This window comes from Puntigrus tetrazona, chromosome 16 (assembly GCF_018831695.1).
Source record: "Puntigrus tetrazona isolate hp1 chromosome 16, ASM1883169v1, whole genome shotgun sequence".
Classification (NCBI taxonomy): Eukaryota; Metazoa; Chordata; class Actinopteri; order Cypriniformes; family Cyprinidae; genus Puntigrus; species Puntigrus tetrazona.
Genome location: NC_056714.1, coordinates 9,309,171 through 9,328,162, shown reverse-complemented (window position 1 = coordinate 9,328,162; position 18,992 = coordinate 9,309,171). Strand labels below are relative to the sequence as shown.

At 36.0% G+C, this 18,992-nt stretch overlaps 2 protein-coding genes across 2 annotated transcripts; one reads left to right on the top strand and one right to left on the bottom strand.

Annotated features, from left to right (window-relative positions):
• Positions 1-5,633: 5,633 nt before the first annotated feature.
• On the top strand, positions 5,634-8,608 carry cmtm8b (CKLF-like MARVEL transmembrane domain containing 8b). Its single transcript, XM_043260449.1, has 4 exons — positions 5,634-5,881; positions 7,424-7,597; positions 7,679-7,798; positions 8,020-8,608. Exons 1-4 carry the CDS (start codon positions 5,720-5,722, stop codon positions 8,104-8,106), a joined length of 543 nt encoding a protein of 180 aa, XP_043116384.1. The 5' UTR covers positions 5,634-5,719; the 3' UTR covers positions 8,107-8,608.
• A 7,652-nt stretch (positions 8,609-16,260) lies between these two features.
• Positions 16,261-17,437, bottom strand: LOC122360804 (zymogen granule membrane protein 16-like). Its single transcript, XM_043261666.1, has 4 exons — positions 17,392-17,437; positions 17,167-17,256; positions 16,770-16,917; positions 16,261-16,564 (listed from the first exon to the last, which is right to left on the bottom strand). The coding sequence occupies exons 2-4, from the start codon at positions 17,219-17,221 to the stop codon at positions 16,261-16,263; spliced, it is 507 nt and encodes a 168-aa protein (XP_043117601.1). The 5' UTR covers positions 17,222-17,256; positions 17,392-17,437.
• Positions 17,438-18,992: the final 1,555 nt, after the last annotated feature.

Below are 18,992 nucleotides of genomic sequence, written 5' to 3'. Positions count from 1 at the left end.
CAAATAGTTTTATCTTTTATCTCAAATATTGTCATATCCTAACATCAATTCATCCATACGTCAATGGAAAGCTTTTTCAATGTTTAGATGAATATTACGATTGGATTTGTATTTTTTTTTTTTATTGTGCATTCTAGTTAATCTTAATCAAAATTACAGTAGGTTTGATTATGAGAGAGAGAGAGAAAGACAGAGAGAGAAAGAGAGAGAGAGAGAGAGAGAGAGAAATCAAAATACTAGCTAACTAAAATAAAACAATAAAAACATGATAATAATAAAAAGCATTTATTTAAAAGTATATATGTGTGTATGTATATATATATATATATATATATATATATATATATATATATATATATATATATAGATATTAGTATGTTTATGTAAGAAATGTTTATGTGAAAAATGATATATTTAATCTCTTTAAGTCTTTAATCTCTTTTACATTTCACAATAAAAAATACAATACGGAAAAATAAACCACGAAACCAACAAAAATCGTAGCTATTTAATACAAAATAGTTTTGATGTTTGAGACACACAAAACTTACATTCTTGCATTACAAACTTGGCCTACTATTTACAAATGTACACATTTACAGATATGTAATATTGAATAGTGTCATCAGTCTTTGCGACTGCATAGTCGAGCTAAGTAAAAGTGTCTTGCAAACACGTGATCAGGAGCCAGAATCGTTCGCTGAATGGGGTATAACCACTTTGACTGAACTAAGCCTCAGATCACCCGTCTTCATGGTCAGTTTGTGGTCAAAATGGATTTCTTTTTTTTTTTTGTTTTGTTTTTGTTTGCTCTTCATACAAACGGAAGCATTGATTATATCTGGCAGTTCCAAGGCTGAGCAGATGTAAACTGATCACGGGCATTTCGCGGCGCCTGTTCCCCTGGTGCTCTGCTACTCTTCGGACTCCGATTGAAATGTTTGCATGTATGTTGTTCTCATACAGAGGTGAGAGGATTTGCCTGTGTCTCCGAGTGGTTTGGTAAATCCGGCCCCGGTCCTAGACACCGAAATAATTAATCCCTTCGGTGTTGGCTCCTCGTTCACCCTTTCAATGATTCTCCGAGCGGCTTACCACCGCGTCAGAGTCTGGGTGAAGAGGAAAGGAAATAAAAGGAAGCAGGGAGAATCATCAGGGATGAGAACGTCTTAATGCAGACCCACCATCCCCCTCTTCCTTCAAACACGCTCCCTTCTTGCTCCAGAGACCATGAAAGACCCTTCATTCATGATTTAAAAAAAAGATAATTCAGCCGGTTTAATTTCCTTTTTCAATTTTGCTTCAAGGATTTTACACTGGTACGATAACCATTTCCATGGCTGAAAAGTGCAAAAGGAGAGATCTGATTTTCATCTACCTCTAGGACTCCATCTTGAATGTGACCATCCTCAGGAGTCATCATTAAGTTTGAGGTAACGGAGAGACTGAGTGTTAAAGGACACTTAGCTGCTTTTACTCCATCAATTCTTGATGAAAGACTTTCTTTTCCTGAGACTCGTTTGAAAAAGTTCCACTTTCAAATTGTTTTAGCAACATGCCTGATGTGGTCGCCGCGAAGTTCCAGAGAGCTCTCGTTCTTGCGCGCGTTTGATTGCGGCGGTGTCGCGCTATCACAGCCCCCTTTTAACCTTTAACCTTTCCCGACCCTTTGTCAATGGCGATAGCGCAAGCCCTTTGACTTGGAATTAAGGGATGAAACTCAAAGTGAATGGACGTTGTAGTGAGCTCCCGTGATGGATCACAATCACATAGAATATCTAATTGTTTCGAGCTTGTTTGGATGTCTAGTATATCATCATAATAGGATCTAGTATTTATTTAGTTTTATTTAGTCATTAGACTGAGCATAGTTGTTTTATGCAAGAAAAAAGCAAAAAGATTATCTAAAGAGAATCCTTTATAAAATATTTAGCTTTTTTTATATATATATATATATATATATATATCTTTTCTGTCTGATAACTCCTAGCACATAGTCATCTTTTTTAAAGGCTTAAGATATCCTAATCTGATCTAGATCTTTTTAATACACAGAGACTCCACAGATCTGGTAATTAGAAAGTAATGCATGGTTTCAGCATCAGGGTTTAATATTGACTACTGTAATTTTGTAATATAAACAAATCCCACAGGTTAAAACAGTTCTGTTGATTTAAAGACTCATAACAGTCCTATTGACGGTCTTTGTTATGATCTCAGAAACAATCCCTGCATTATGAGGGTTATTTATCAGTATGCGGTCCCTTGAGCAAGAAGTATTCATAGACAACGCTGAAGACTTTCTTCTTAAAAATAAGAACAGCCCTTGTACCTCTGACTACCAATAATAGAATTTACTCAGAAGACATTTTTTTGTTGTTGTTGCTATTATCAACTTTGAACAAGTACAAATATTATTAGTAAATACAAATTCAAATCTGGCTAATAGGTTAAAAAGAAGAAGAAAAAACATCTCATGAATATTTTTGTTTGCTTAATTACATGCTTCAATTCTTTTATTATTATTTTTTTAACAACACAAAAATGCACATCCAAATTTCAATACTACATATATATATATATATATATATATATATATATATATATATATATATATATATATATATATATATATATATATATTGAAACTAGAGAAGGATATATTTAACCTGAAAAACATAAGAATGATCAATTAATGATTTTTACAGCAGTGCTTGCGCACATCCTGACTTTGCCATTAGCTACAATTAAAGTACAAAGCAAAAGTATATGACAGTATATGACATTGAACTTTCAACCTTGCTACTCTCATGGAATCTGTCTCAGAATAAAGTACATGAGATAAACACGAACTCTGTCTATAGTCCTCTCAAATGAATATTTAAAACTTCAAATTTAATGCTGTCACTTGATAGAAAAATATTTGTAAATGTAATATAACTAAAAACAATAATAATATATTATATATATATATATATAGTGTATTATATTGACTACATAATGTTTACGATATATTACGTATGTCCTATTTTTTTTTTTTTTACAGTTATAATAACTAGACCTTTTATTTCTGTTAAACTATCAAAGAAATTCATGCGTCTTAAACGTGGCTGCCTACCAGCCCGAGCCTCACAGCACGTCTCCTCCTAAGATGACTTAATTACATTCTGTGGAACCGTGCATTTATCGAAAGCATAACCTTTACAACTGACTACATGGTGACCGCTGTGAACAACAATTAGTAAATAGAGGTTACTGAGACGAACAGGCCACACGCAGGGCACTGAGCAACAGACATCTTATTCTTGCAGTGATTTTTTTTCACCTTGAATTTTTGGCATGTACTTTTTTTTATGAATTAAACTTATTTTAATCGAAATATTATATATAATAAGTAATACTGCATTTAAAAAAATACTGATTCATTTGATTTAATCAGATTTTTTGGGGGTGGGAGGGGTCGTAATATGCTCTTTTCCTGTATGGAGTATTTAAAACGTCTATTCACCGAATAAACTATATTTTAATTAAATAGCTGGAGCCCGTTCACTGATATTGCCTGTAACAGACTGTATTAGTGGGGTAAAGCAACACAGCTGGGCAAGATGCTTTCATGGCATTTTCAGGTTTGTTTAGTCATAAATAAAAAATCAGATCAACAAAGTGAAAGCAAACCTTTGATGTAGAGAGCTGGCAGAAAGGATGGGGTGAACCAGCCATCAAATAATAGGTTTATGGTGACTGTGTTACATACATTATAATAGAAAATAGACGTTTGATTGGCCATTATCCTCATAAATTTAATTTAGTGATGTCAGTAATAGATTTATGTAATTAATTTCTAAATTTTGCTCTTTAGATAATAATATTTAATATTAAAGTACAATCAACGTCAAATTAAGATATCACAAATAAAACACTGACACATTACTGAAGAACTTTTTGTCAGTATTTTCTGCAAAATGCTGGTTTAGAGATTAATTCAGTTACAGATGAACCTTTCAGTAGGCCTACCATAGTTTGACAAATTCTATGTATTTGGTGCCCTCTTGCGAAACATTTGAATTATTACAGGGACATGGGTAGTGCAGGTCATTTGTGTCGTTTTTGTTAATAAAAAAGAATAGTTTTCATATTTATATGCGCAGATGATCATTGACATCTAAATATCTAAAAAAAAACAAACAAGTGTGACCAAAGAGGAGGATTTAATCATTCATATGCTTTCAAGTGAATAAAAATGCGTTTTAATTGTAAGGAAAGACACTGTTTAATGAAAAGAAACGCTTGATAATATTTCATGTTTTTCAGGGACGCGTGCATGTTTCATAAGGTCTCAAAGTTGTGTCACTTTTCGTCAACGCCGTCAGGCATTCATTAAAATGTAATAAAATAGCATAGCATCAACAGAAAAAAAAAACAAACAAAACAAAATGGCTACTACATGAACTCTTTTCATGTTTGTTTCAGTATAACAAAATACTTAAATGTGACACTTGAAAAAGGGCTTTATATACAGTAACATACTTACTGTTTGCAGCAATGGTCATTTATTAATCCAATGTTTTTAATATAACCAAAGTCAGGTATTTTGATCATATTTCATTATGATATTTTATATTTGTTGTGGAAATGTGAAAGTGCGGTCTGTCTGCTAATAAGCCAATGTGTTTTGAAATGGTGACACATCTTGACTGCTGTTGTATTAAAAAAGAGAAGTTAGCAGGTTGCATCAAAGCATAGATTAGTACATATAAGATTAATATATGCCGTTTAATTCGTCTGAATACAAGGTTTTATTTTTAGGTTTTGTCCCATTTGTCAGCGCTATCTCTTTTATAATGCAGGTTTGAGTGGCTTGTGCATATTATATTGATCATTCTGCCGCTGTTCAGAAACCTTTTTTAAAAATATATATCATAACGTCGTTAACAGTGGCATACAAGCCCTAAAAATAATTTTAAGTAAATTACTATTTTTATTATTTACTAAAAAAAAATAGGTTTGTGAGGATGATTATTGTATTTGCCGATGCATTTTGTGATGCTAGGATATAGTGTAATATTTTTTATGAAATAGTCTAATATAGACCTACGTCACAGCAGGTCCTGTTCGCGAATAAATAGATTAATTATTTTAAAGTCTTTAATTATTTTTGATTTAATTTAATTATTTTCAATCAAAATTATTTTTGATTTGGTTCGCCATTTTTTGTTTTTATTTTTATTTTTTTCGTAAAAATACGTAAGATTTTCCTCCAGAACGAGCAAAAAGAGCACTCTGGTTTGAGTTAATATGCAATTTAAAAAAATGTATGAAACTAGTAGTTTGCACTATGAACAAACAACTGCATTACAGCTTAAAGACTGCATATAGGCCAAAAGTGAAAGCACAATAATCAGTTTCAATCAGCTACCGCGTCTGTTTTACTGAATAAATACGAGTATTTCATCCAGGAAACGGTTGGTTCCCGCCTCGGTTCAACGAGTCAGTGAAGCGATGCTTGAGAACCGCTCGAACCAGCCGTTCGATTATTATTATTATGATTGTGAACCGGTTCAACGAATTCGTTAAAAAGATCCGTTTCAAAAAGAACGATTCATTCACGAATCGCACATCCTTTTTTATAGGCTAACCCTTCACCATAGTAGGTTTCCTTTAGTTTAGGTGCAGGGATCACTTCTCGGTTTATTCCGGGAGTTCTTGTAATTCCGTTAGAATGGAGATCGACTCCGAGTCCCGCGCCGACAGCACCAGCACCATTACTGACAGAACCAGGAAGAGCTCAAATATAGAGAGTTTAGGTTTGTCTCACTCCAAGCTGGCTTACGATGGAAACTTTATTCGCTCTGCTTCTGGCGCGTTTATGGCTGGAGAAATCGTAAGTATAGCCGTAGCGTAGCCCGCTATTTAGAAAGCATGCTTTAGCTTACTTTTGCATTAAACATCGCCTTCGGATACATTGAAAGTAAACTAATTAAGATAGCTGGAGGCATCTTTACCTAGAAAAGGAAAAATGTGCAGTTTTTCCACTTTCCATATCCCAGAGGAGGATGCGATGATGTGTCTAAAGCAAAAGTGAAACTTTTTGTTCATTTATATTTTTTCTGCACTGTTTATCAGTTTGAAAAAGAAAAAAAGAGTACTTATTACAGAAACAATATAGGTCTAATTTAAAATAACTGTGAAATAATTAATGTTAGTAGGCATAATAATTGCATGTTATTTAGAATTTAATGAAAACGTACATTAAATTTAAATGCAATGCAATTAAAAAAAGTTAAGTGCTTAAGAGTTTTTTTTGTTTGTTTGTTTAAAATGTTGGCCTACTGCTAATTGAATTAAAAAGCATTTATTGTAACTAAAATATATTTCAGTTATAGACTACCATAAATGAATCTCTATTGAAGCATTATGTATTTGAATATATCTCTAATTACATATTTGTTATAAGAAACCTATAGAAAGTAAAACATTTACTTAATATTGTAATAGTAGTATTAGATAACACATGCTTTAGTATGTTAGTCAACACGCAGAATAAGTGTACTTAAAACCAAAGAAAAAACGGATTTAAAGTATACTATAAAAAGTATAAAAATGCTATTTTTGAAACATGAAAGTTTATTCTCTTTAAGTACACTTTATATTTCATTTACACCATCACAAATAGTTTTTTTTATATATATTTTTAAAATTGGAATTACAATGCAAGGGTACATTCAATACAAACACAAGAAATAGCGTGCAACCATACAGTACGTTGTTCATGAAGATAATTGCTCACTAAGGAAATAGAGGAAGAGGACCAACCAAAACAGTTGGGAAACAAACTCTTCCTTTCAGCTTGTATTGTTCTTCTTCCTTCCACCGCATGCTCTGAGTCAAATCTAAGCATTCCCTTTCCTGGTCTAATCTATAACTTGCTCTGTCTTCCAAACCCCAAAATATTTTTTCCTGTAATATCGTGAACACAGTGAGAAATTCTTTGCTGTTTATAACAGGAAGGGAGAGTGGGAAGACTCTGGAGAATAGTATGGTGTTAAGGAGTGGTGGCTAGGCCCAGTTCTGCTGTTTTGAGAACATAATTGTCATTGTTTTTATTTTGTTTATCAAAATGTGTTTTTACAGCTCAAGTATTTTTTTGGTCCTAAATTGTGAGTCGGTGAATGCATTCGTGCTTGTATCCAAAGCAACTTAAAACAGAGCGTTCAAGTTACGTGTTTTATCAGTTCATGCATTTCCTGTAGTATTCAAACCTGTAACAATGGCTTTGCTGGTATCACACTGTACTATTCGAGCTGCGGAATCTCATTCGATGCTCATTATCTACTTCCTTAGAGCTGGTTTTTGATCAGTTTCATTGTGGTTAATGAGTGCTGTTTTAGTCTGTTGAGTGTCTGTGCTCCATCTTCAACCTCAGGTGTTTGGGCTTCTGGTGTGGACTCTGATTGGTGGGACAGAGTACCTCCATGTTCCTGCACTGGTATGGGTAATGTTTGTGTCAGTGTTTTATTGGGCGCTTACTGTCATTCTCTTCCTCATATACCTGACTATGGCCCACACCAGGATTCCCCAGATCCCATGGAAAATTTCGGTGAGTAGATTTTAATATATATTAATTAAGTGAATAACCCAAAAATATTTTCCATTAAACTAAATACCTGTTAATCCGCAGGGAATATGTTTTAATGGCAGTGCCTCTGTATTGTACCTGGCAGCGGCTGTGATTTGTGGCATATCTTTGAATGTGGCCATTAAGGGGCGCTACTACTTCATCAGCTGGGTTGCATCGACGGTATGAAAAGTTCAGCAAAGCTCTTTTCCTTATAGCACCTGGAAGCAATGTCTTTCCTTCCACAATTGATTATTTTCCTGGACTGAAAAAATGTACTTGACCTTAAGTAAACATTACTGTACTGTATTTTGTGTGTGCGCGCGTCATGCATTTACAAAAACAACTTGTAGCAGTAGCCTATTATACTTTGAATAACAAATTCCTGTTCTTTTCCTTTTCAGATATTTGCCTCACTGGCTATGGTGTGTTATGCAGGAAACACGGTTGTGAATTTCAAATCGTGGAGAACAAAAAGTGAAGAGACATAAGGAAATGTTTTTAGTTTGTTTTTAGTCTGTTCGTTTTTACTATCCCTGGGGGATCATTTCTGCAAATTAAAATAATCACATAAAAAGGTAATTTTGCTGTGGTTAAAATGCCAAAAATATGTGTAGCATCTGTCCTGTAAGTAAAACTTGAACTGTAAACTACGAAAGATTTAAAAGTTTTTATCTTCTTTTTAATGATTATTGTTGCAGAACAAAACAATCTTTTAAGCCCATGCTGTATCACTATGGTAAGCCTACTGTAATGATTTATATGCAGAGTTGTTGGATTCACTTTGTTGGGAAGTTTTAGGATTTTATAATTTATCTTTGCTTGAATAAAAAGGGCAATTATTACGTAAAATCCATTTTACTTGATATTTGTGTACACACCTACCCTATAACGGTAAAAATGCACCTAATTCTTTTTTATATTCACTGTAAATCATAAACATAGTCTCAAAAAGAGTGCTGTCATTTCAATCATTTCAATCATTTTTATTTATATAGCGCTTTTAACAACACAGGTTGAATCAAAGCACTGTACAGTATAAGGTAGAAGAATACAATGACAGGGGTGTAAAATGACGAGAGTGAACAATTTGTTATTAAATTCAGAGATGGTCTCTGTAGTCAATTCAACGCTAATCACTAGAAGTTAAGTGTCCCCAACAAAGCAAGCCAGAGGCGACAGCGGCAAGGAAACAAAACCCCATCCATACAGAATGGAGAAAAAAAACCTTGGGAGAAACCAGACTCAGTTGGGGTCAGTTCTTCTCTGAACGGACGCCCAGCACTTAACTTCCAGTTCAATTTTAAATGCAGCTGTGTCAGATAGTGTAAATGACTTAGTGTGTGCGTGTGTGTGTGCATCAGGATCTGGTGATCTGTCCACGGGCACATATAGGTTTTCTGGTCTCTGATGAACATATTCTCTGTGTGCTGATCCGCCATCTAGTCTGGATAGAAACTGTGAAAACAGATTGAGAAAGAGACAGGACTAATATTTGCGTAGATGCCATTATTTTTACGATGTCACAAGTACATCGTGTTTTAGGAGTAGTGTTCCCGGTTCCAGCAAATCTAAGTAATGCAGCCTAAAAATCCTTTAACGGATTTAAATAATAAAAAGTATGTTGGGTGTTATGTGTAGGCTAAGTTAAAAAGATGTGTCTTTAATCTGGATTTAAACATTTGTGATGTTTGTAAGCCCCTCCCACAAACAGTGATGGACCCAATTCGTTTAGAGCAAAGGGTTGCATGTTCTCAGTTCCGACTCTCGAGATCCACTTTCTTGCAGAGATTAGCTCTAACCATAACCAAAAACAAAATGTCAAGTTCACACTTTGGGATTTTTGCGAGATTTTTATAAATTGCAGACAAATGCCCAAAATCGGACGCAAATCAGTGCTCATTCATGAGATGGACAATCACACTGTGTGATTTGTCAAAGATGAAATCTGAATGTATCACAGACGCCTGCTAAATATTTGCCATGCTAAATAGCCAGAGCTGTCGATGAGTCACAATCACACTGTGTGAAATGTTTTCTAACTGAAAACCTCATCGCGAAGACCTGCAGTCAATGAGAGACCAAGATACGGGGGAGAAGAAAGTTTGGGGATGAATTATTGACCAGAATATCAGCATTTTAAAAGATGTACAGAGGAGATTTCAATAGCTGGAAGATCTGGTTGGCCAGCCTCAAAGGGGGGTGTTGGTGCAGACCTCCTTGGTGGTGTATGTAAGAGACCAATGCTGTGTTGTCCGTGTGCAGCAACACATGGTGGCCCCTTAGGTCACAGAGAAAGTGCTTGAAACACAGCCAGCATCTCTAGGCGGTTGATGTGCCATGTGAGATGGCAGCCGTTCTACAGACCCCAGGCTGAGCAGCCACTCATAACCGCTCCCCAAGCGGTGAGGAAGGTACCCATTGTTAGCAATATGTGACTGGAAGAAGTCCCCAGCACCGGGCAATTTTGGTAGGCTTGGAAAGCAAACCTCTGGAACTTCTTGTGTTCAGGAACAATGGAAATGTGAAAGTATAGGTCTTTCAGATGTATAGTAACAAACCAGTCCTTGGACCTGGTATGAGACAAGACGAGTGTCAGCATCTTTAATTTAGCTGCCTGACTGATCAGTTAAGCTGATGCAGATCTAAAATAGGACCCAACCCCACGTTCTGCTTCAGAACGATGAAGTAGCTGCTGTAGAGTCTGGGCTCTCAGAGCCTGCCAGGGGCCTACCAGAGTGAGGAAAAAAAACTTTAATGGAGTTATCCTCCATTATATACGTATCCATGTATATTACTATTATCCTCATCCATCCTGGGGTACAGTGTTTCTTCCCTGAGACTTTAACAACTTTGTCAAGATTGGAGCAGTATGCAACTTAAAACCACTTAAAAATACAGACAGATATTAAAAATGAATAAACTTTTATGCTGTTTAAGCTGTTTTCATGATTTATGAAAAAAGGGAATTGCAGTATATAATGACCGGATTGATACCCTCCATCCCAGGCACTCTCTTTGGGGGGCAGGCTGCCATATACCACTGGCCAAAAAACGTAAAAGAAATTTGTACCTTTGGTGGTGACTGTTTTATATCCAACTTCTCAACTGAGGTATAATATATTTTGTGGGTTAATATGTGGGTACAGGTATGTACACATATTGTGTCTGTATTCACTTTTTTTTATTGAAAACAATGCATGTTTTGTGTATTCTATATATATGTAAGTGGATGTATACTGGTTTTTGTATGTTTTATGCCAGTTTCAAATACAGGTAATGTCCAGGAAATGTGCATGAACAATAAATTAAGTATATGCAACTATTACAGAAGGTTCCAATGTTTTCACCCCTGGCTTTTAATGCATCTACTTCTGGAACATCACTTGGTGTCCTTTTTATAAATTCATCTGTTATTTTCTCTTGTGGACTACATGTAAACATCTTTTATGTGAAATATTTTGTTTTGGTCAGTACTAAATAAACAATAACATGCATTTTGTATGATCCCTTTCTATTTTGGTAAAACAATAAACATTTCGCAATTTCTGCAAGGTGCCTGCAAACTTTTGAGTTCAACTGTACTAGCTTTAAATAGATGGACTGCATAAATTACAAATTTATTATGCAGAATATTAGCAAAAATGCTCCACCAAATGTAGGCCACCAGGGAGTGGGGAAGGTGGATAACCGCATTTTGGCTCAGCTCAAGGCAGCTGTGCCTAGTGTCAGTACACTCTTAAGACATTACAAACCCTGTCCAAGACAACAAAACCTTGTCTGTAGCTATAAAGGCTACAATTAGTTTGACTCTATAAGCCACATGCATCATTAAGAATAATGGTCGCAAATGATGTAAAACAAAACTCCTGGTACTGTTCTTGTACCAGGTTGAGAAAAATTATAGCTATTCCAGACAGTCCAATGCACAGAATAGACCTGTCATGTTCATGAAAGTGTACATGACATAGGCTTACGGCATACCTCAACAAAGAGCTGGAATCTACAATTCAGTACATCTTGAAAAAGAAGGCCAGAATTCATTATATTCTGAACATTCTAATCACTGACTTCCCAACTGGTGGAGGAGATCCATTCTCATGGAAAAGTTCCAGGGCTTCCCTTCTAAGAGACTATTCAAAATTGCAAAGCAGGGTCTCCTGGCCAGTTTGGTGCCACTAGCAGTAGTTTGTGATGCCCCTAAATTAATCTGTGAACAGCTGCTAAGATCAATGGCATCGGGAGAAAGGCATACAGTAACTGATCTGGCCAGATTCCTCTGCTTGTGAAAACCGTAGGGAGCACTGGTTCCCCTGACAGAGGTCTGTGGCGTGACAATATATCAGCTGCCACATTTTTCACTCCTGGGATGTGAATGGCTCGGATACTCACAAACCCAGGGATGACCCAGGTCAACAGCTCCTGTGATCCTTAAAAGACTGGATTTGTGCCCCCTTTACGGTGATGTGATAAATCACTGATGTATTGTCTGACCTTGAGGAAATACCTGAACGGTGGCCGGCATGCATTGGAGGAGATGCAGAATACTGCTCACCCACTGTTCTCATGGCGAAGCTATCAATAATTGTGAGTCCAGGATCACACCTATGAACTTAACTGACTGAGTTGGAGAAGCTCTTGCCCAGTCAAGCCCAGCCAGGCAATATGGGAGAGCAGCAGTGTGATTTCCACAATTGCCTGCATTTGCATTCTTGGGGTATGAAACTGCTTCAGAATGTTTACGTTTAGCTGCTATTTATTTATGGTTTCGATGCTGCTATTGGACGCATCTCACCCAAAAGTCCTTACACCAAAACTATCCTTGAAGTGTTCCTCTCCCAAGACATAACTCTGCAATTCATGCAGGCATCCTCTGTGAGGCCTAATAATAATACGTCAATCCGCACACTCATCAGAGAATTCAAAATCTGCCATAGATACAGAGTGAGAGTGATTTCACCAAGTACAAGATGTTCTTAAATCAACATCCTTGTTGATCCTGGAACAACATTCCAAACAAACAGTCAGAGGGATAATTTTTCAGGAAATATCAGTTTTAGGTATAAATCTAGATTTTTGGACAGTAATGTTAATTTGGCAAAATCACGGCAACCCTCTCTAGCCACCAAATAAGCCAGGAAAATAAAAATGAATGAACCATGAGCATAAGTGTGCCAAACTCACCACACTGTATTCCAATTAACTCAACTGTGCAGTATTTTTCATTGACTCAATCTCTTACACATACTCAAATGCACAGAAAGAAAGAGAATGCTAGGCACTCCAGGCTTCTGTTGGCACTGTTCTGCGGGTGACCCAGACTCAGGTGTTGACGTTATGCTGATGGATTGTTGGAATCCTTTTTAAGTTTTTATTTTTATTCGATTTGGAAGATGTGTGAAATTATGATGACCTATATGCAAATCTCTGCTAATCTTTCTGCTAATGCTGCTTGTTTAGGAGTTAAACCCCATATGTATTAACCTAGAACCCTGTCTAACACTTCAGAGCTGCTTTGTTTGATCTTCTTTATCAGTTTGGAACCTAGGTGTGCTGTTTCTAGCACCTGTAAAACCACATTTTTAATCTCAAAACCATATCTAAAATGCAACCTATACTCTCAACATCAAATGCAGAAATGTTAACCTTTTCAGTGATGAGTTTAAAATATTCTAGTGGTCCCCTGTCACATTTGCACTGCAAGGAATTACGCAGGAGTCACAGAGTCAACAGTCGAGAGTCTTAATCATCAAACTGAAACACTGGGTACAGATCATAAAGAATGACTTACAAGGACCCACAACACACACAGAACTGGGGTATATAAACAAAGGGCAGTCAAGGAAGAACTCAAGACACCTGGGAAACACAGCTGATAAAGATGAACATAATTAACCAAACAAAAACAGGAAAAAAACAAACAAGGAAATACAGGAACAGGACGGAAACAAGAAATAAAACAAAAACAGATTTTGTTTATTTACTCCCTCCTCCCCCAGGCGGAACTTGCTCTATAAAACATCCAACAGAAGGGTAGACAAATGGGGATCCTTTTCTTATTTAGCACCCAAGTTCTGGAACAATCTCCTTAACATTGTTGGGGAAGCAGACACACTCTATCAGTTTACATCTAGATTAAAGACCTATCTTTTGCACATAACACAGTAATAAGCTTGTATTATTGAAATTCATTAAAGTATTGTTAGGCTGCATTAACTAGATCAGCCAGAACCCGGTAATACTCACTATAACACACAATGTACTCAATACATCATAAAAAGATTGGCATCTACGCTAATATTAGTGTCTTTCTTTCTTATTCTGTTTCTCAGTTTGTTACCAGATCAGATGGTGGATCAGTAACAAGAGATGACCTTCATCTTAGTTGGAAACACTTCATTTCTAGTGATTCTAGCAATTATCATCAATTTGATTACACAAACAGTCTCTGCATTTAATCTTATCGTTATACATTACTATCACGAGACAGACTTACCCTGTTGGACCATTCTGAGGCATGTCGGCTCTCATCTATCTCACTGGCTTTGAACAGTATGTTCAGTGTGTAACACGTGATCAAAATATTTTAGATAAATGTCATTGCAGCATAAAGAAAACCAAAATTGCTGGATGAAAGCCACCATTGACAAATTCTGACAATGATATTTTTATTTAACTCCAATGTATAAGCCTATTTATTCGTTTTCAGATCATAGCATAAAAAAGCTTAAGGGATGCTTTCTGTGTACAGATTGGGATATGTTTCACAGCTTGGATATTGCGACACACTGTCACAGATTCTAAATCAAAATTTTTGTGTGGACAATGTGTTGGAAAAAGCGTGTGGCTATTTATCCAAACAATAAGCCATATATTACTACAAGTCTTACTTCTACAAATTCTAAGTATGGGACACCTGCTCCTTTCAGTATCCCAGCTTTTTCCTGCCAATCTGGTGGCTGTCCAACTCTCTTTTGGGGATACTTTGGGTTCGTGTCATTTCTGGGCCCAGACAGTATGCCAAGTAAGATTGTACTTTTTGCGTAGACTTTTCGGAGTACAGCGAAAAATTATGCATTTATATTACCAGGCAGTTATAGAGAGCATAATTAGATAAGGAATTATGGTATGGTTTGGTAACCTTACAGTTCAGGTAAAGTCTAAGACTGCATTCTTGTCAAAAATAGCAATGAAGAATGTTGGGGAAAAAAAGAGTATTTGTCCCTTGAGTTACTATATGAACAGTCGGTTCTTAGGGAAGCACATAAACTTTTAGCTGACCCATGGCGTGTACTTTATATAGAGGAATATATTTCCACTGTGTGCGTATAGATATAATCAATTTAAAAAGTCTTTTATTCCCATATCAGTTAAAATGTTAAATGAAGAATGACTAGGTGTGATGACTGACTGAATAGTTAGATGATGTGTACATTGTGATTTTTATATTGGTATGAAAGAAGTGAATTTAATAGTGTAGGTTTCTGCCCACCACCTGTTCTCTATGGAAGAGATTACATGCAGCAGTAAAGTGCACTGGATCTATGTTGAACACAATGCCCTGGAATTCCTATTCAAAATCATTCTATGGTACAAAAAAAAAAAAAAAAAAAAAAAAAAGGAAAAAAAGCAATGCTGTTGTAGTACTGCCACTTCCAGTGCCTCTTAGACTGACACTGCACATCTCAGAGTGACATTAACTATCAGACTGCCGAAGCCTCCCAGATTGACAGTGCCTTTGACACTACCATTGCCTTTCCAATGGGATTGTCTTAAAAACAGCCAGTGCTTTTGTCTCTGCAACTGCTTTCTGGTACCAACTTTGAGACTGCTACCACCTTATGCATCTCTGCTATGGCCATGGTTTCTATATTGCCATTCTTTTGAAACTGGCAATGTACTGCAAAAATCTGCAAGATTGTTTACAAGGCTAAGATTGTACACTTAGCTTGAAGATTGCTGTGTTTCTCAGCAAACCTGAACCAAATGATGGCACAGCTATGTTGCAGTCTTGATTTTGGAATTTTTTTTCATTCACACAATAAATATGGAAATGTTTACCTCTTGCTTGGTTTGCATTACCATAGTTTTTACATTAGTATTAGTTTATATTTTATATGAATTCCTAAAGTCAGCTTGAAAGCTTGGGTCAAATGTATAACAATTATATTTTACATTTGAAAAATTAAGTAAATAATAAAGGCATGGGGAATGTTTTAATAAGGAAGTTTTATTGTGATCTTCATGTAACATTAATAAGTGTTTTAATTAAAAAATCAACTTCGACACATAAAGTTTAATAGTTAGCTTTAAAAAGAAGAAAAAATTAAAAAACAAAATCACAATATGTATATATTTTCTGTTGAGACTATGTCCATTTTGGAAAATCATTATTGTGTTAAAGAGGAAGCTCTTATTGTTAGGAATAAAACAAATTTCGTATATAACCAGTCTTCTTATAGCATTGTATTCATTAATGAATCAGTAAATTATTAATGAGAAGTCATTCTAATAATACAGACAACTTAAAAGGCCCCTAATTTCATCCATCATAAAGAGTTCAAGAAAATACATGAGTAGGCTGCTACTTAACATACACACAGTGTGCAGCCTGTAAGATATTTTTGACTTTATATAGTGGAATTTTAGTAGACAGCCCAATGAGCACCAATGGAGGTGAGGGCAAATCCATTCTGGCGACCGCTGAGGAAGCGTAGTTCACTTCCATCGTGGGTCGGGTAGAAGTTAAATGAAAGTCCAGAAGGTTGCCCCACTTTAAAAAAGCGCCCCTCGTTAGTGACAAACAGAAGCTCACTGATGTAACCAGAATAATACTTTCCAGAGACCTGAATGAAATGTTCATTGTCGAAGAGTGTTATCTCCCTTTCATTGCCATAATATTTCACGCCAACCAGTTCTGTCCAGTTACTGTCATAATTTAGCTGGATCCTAAACAGATACAGCACGTGCCATTAAATTATTCAGAGCAAAATATCATATAACAATACCACAAAAAACAATACAAAATATAAAATCTTAAACATATAATATTGAATATGCTGTGTGAAATATAAAGTGTATAATTTGCACGTCAGATTATTTAGGACTTCATTATATGTTATCCAGTGTGTATCTGGTACTTGGGAATACCTACCCATTGATGTAACTATAGCTATAGTAGTATCCATTGTTGGAATATTCATAAACTCTGATTCCCCTGATGCGACCGTCATGAGCAGTGGAAAATTCGTTTCCATTGCCTTCACCAACAGCGGTGGAGTATGAGTAAAATTCAGGTAAAGCTGAAAAGGTAATTGATTATCAGCTGTAAGTGAAATTAATTTTCAAGTAATCACTTAAACCATTTTTTTGGTTCCAACTGACTCCATTATTTCGACTGCTTTAGTGCACCAAACATAATTCTTTATTATTATGCTACTTTATAACAGCGTAGAACAAAATAACAGTAATCACTTAAAGCATAATCATTTAGTCAGTTGCTGATTTATATATTGCACTATATTTGTATCGAGCTGAACAGTAATACTCACGCAGGGTCATGCTCATGGCGCAAAGGGCAGAGAGCAGCACAAGTTGATGCAGCATTTTGGATTGCTTAGCTGTCTACTGTCTTTGAGAATCTAGATAGCAAATTGTGCTATTGTTAAAGACAACAAATAATGTTTTTAAAAATAAATATTTAAACAAAAGCTTTTAAGATAAGAGATTCATCATTTAGTGTGTTATTATTGTTAATTGTTATATTATGCTGTTACCTGTAGTTGAGTCTGACAGGGTGTTCTTTGAGTACGATGGTTAAACTAAGCGTTCATTTATATCTCTTGCTGGTCCACACCTCTTCTTTTTATTGTTTTAGATGATGAATGTTTTGGGATTTTTTTTCATGAGTGTTTCTGGAAGGATGGAATTTCATTGTTGTTTGTATCTTTAGTCACCTGACACATTTTGGGAATTGATACTGAATTAATACTGATACTAATACTTTTAACGAAAGGTAAAATAATGTTTTCCAGAAAACATTTTAAAGTAAAATACAGGTGCATCTCAATAAACTAGTATGTTATGGAAAAGTTCATTTATTTCAGTAATTTAACTCAAATTAAATTCTCAATATTAAATTCAATGCATACAGACTGAAGAAGTTTAAATCTTTGGTTCTTTTAATTGTGATGATTTTGGCTCACATTTAACAAAAACCCACAAACGTTTCCTGAGCCTTCAAAATGGTCTCTCAGTTTGGTTCACTAGGCTACACAATTGTGGGGAGGATTGCTGATGTGACAGTTGTCCAGAAGACTATCATTGACACCCTTCACAAGAAGGGTAAGCCACAAACAATCATTGCCAAAGAAGCTGTTGAATACAGTTGTTCTATGCCTCTTGTTAAGGCACTCTTGAACCACAGACAACATCAGAGGCATCTTACTTGGGCTAAGGAGAAGAAGAACTGGACTGTTGCCCAGTGGTCCAAAGTCTTCTTTTCAGAGGAGAGCTATTTCATTTGGAAACCAAGGTTCTAGATTCTGAAGAAAGGGAGGAGAAGATCAAAGCCCAAGTTGCTTGAAGTTCAGTGGTAAGTTTCCCCAGTCTGTGATGATTTGGGGTGCAATGTCATCTGCTGGTGTTGGTCCATCGTGTTTTTTGAAAACCAATGCCACTGCACCCATTTACCAAGAAATTTTGTAGAACTTTATGCTTTCATCTGCTGATCAGCTTTTGAAGATGCTGATTTTATTTCCCAGCAGGATTTGGCACCTGCCCACCCTGCCAAAAGCACCAAAAGTTATTTAAATGTCCATGGTGTTGGTGTGCTTCACTGGCCAGCAAACGCATCAGACCTGAACCCCACAGAGAATCTATGGAGCCAGGCTTTTCCACCAGTCAACCACCATCCTGAAATCCCATTATTCAACCACAATATTCCCAGTCACCCAAATTCTAACCAGCTGCACCTGCACCTAATAAATACCTCATCAGCTCCTGCATAAAAACACACGGCACAGTTCACTCAATGTCCGGTCTCGTTGCTACACGAAAGGACCATTGCAGAATCTCTATTGTGTCAAAGCCTAATTAATTTTATATTATTCCTTTATGTGTGCATGATTAAAATCATTAACTTTATATTCTCGTCGAGCTCCTTCTCTCTAAACTACACCATGACACATGCGCAATTAGTTTCTTCTGCTTGGTTTTTATTTGCAGCAGGCAACATAAATACTGCCACCCTTTGCTCCGGAGTGTGGAACAGGGTTTTATTTTCTATTCATCAATCCCGTCTCTAATAAATAATAATATTTATTTCACTTTGCCGGTTTATTAAATCCTTTGACGTTTGTTGCATGCTGTTTGTTCT

Excerpts from the sequence above, each read along its gene's own strand:
- cmtm8b (XM_043260449.1), top strand. The coding sequence starts at position 5,720 with ATGGAGATCGACTCCGAGTCCCGCGCCGACAGCACCAGCACCATTACT. Across the intron at positions 7,598-7,678 it reads AGATCCCATGGAAAATTTCG|GGAATATGTTTTAATGGCAG; the intron begins GTGAGTAGATTT and ends GTTAATCCGCAG. Across the intron at positions 7,799-8,019 it reads TCAGCTGGGTTGCATCGACG|ATATTTGCCTCACTGGCTAT; the intron begins GTATGAAAAGTT and ends TTTCCTTTTCAG.
- LOC122360804 (XM_043261666.1), bottom strand. The coding sequence starts at position 17,221 with ATGCTGCATCAACTTGTGCTGCTCTCTGCCCTTTGCGCCATGAGCATG. Across the intron at positions 16,918-17,166 it reads CGCCATGAGCATGACCCTGC|CTTTACCTGAATTTTACTCA; the intron begins GTGAGTATTACT and ends TTACCTTTTCAG. Across the intron at positions 16,565-16,769 it reads AGCTATAGTTACATCAATGG|GATCCAGCTAAATTATGACA; the intron begins GTAGGTATTCCC and ends GTATCTGTTTAG.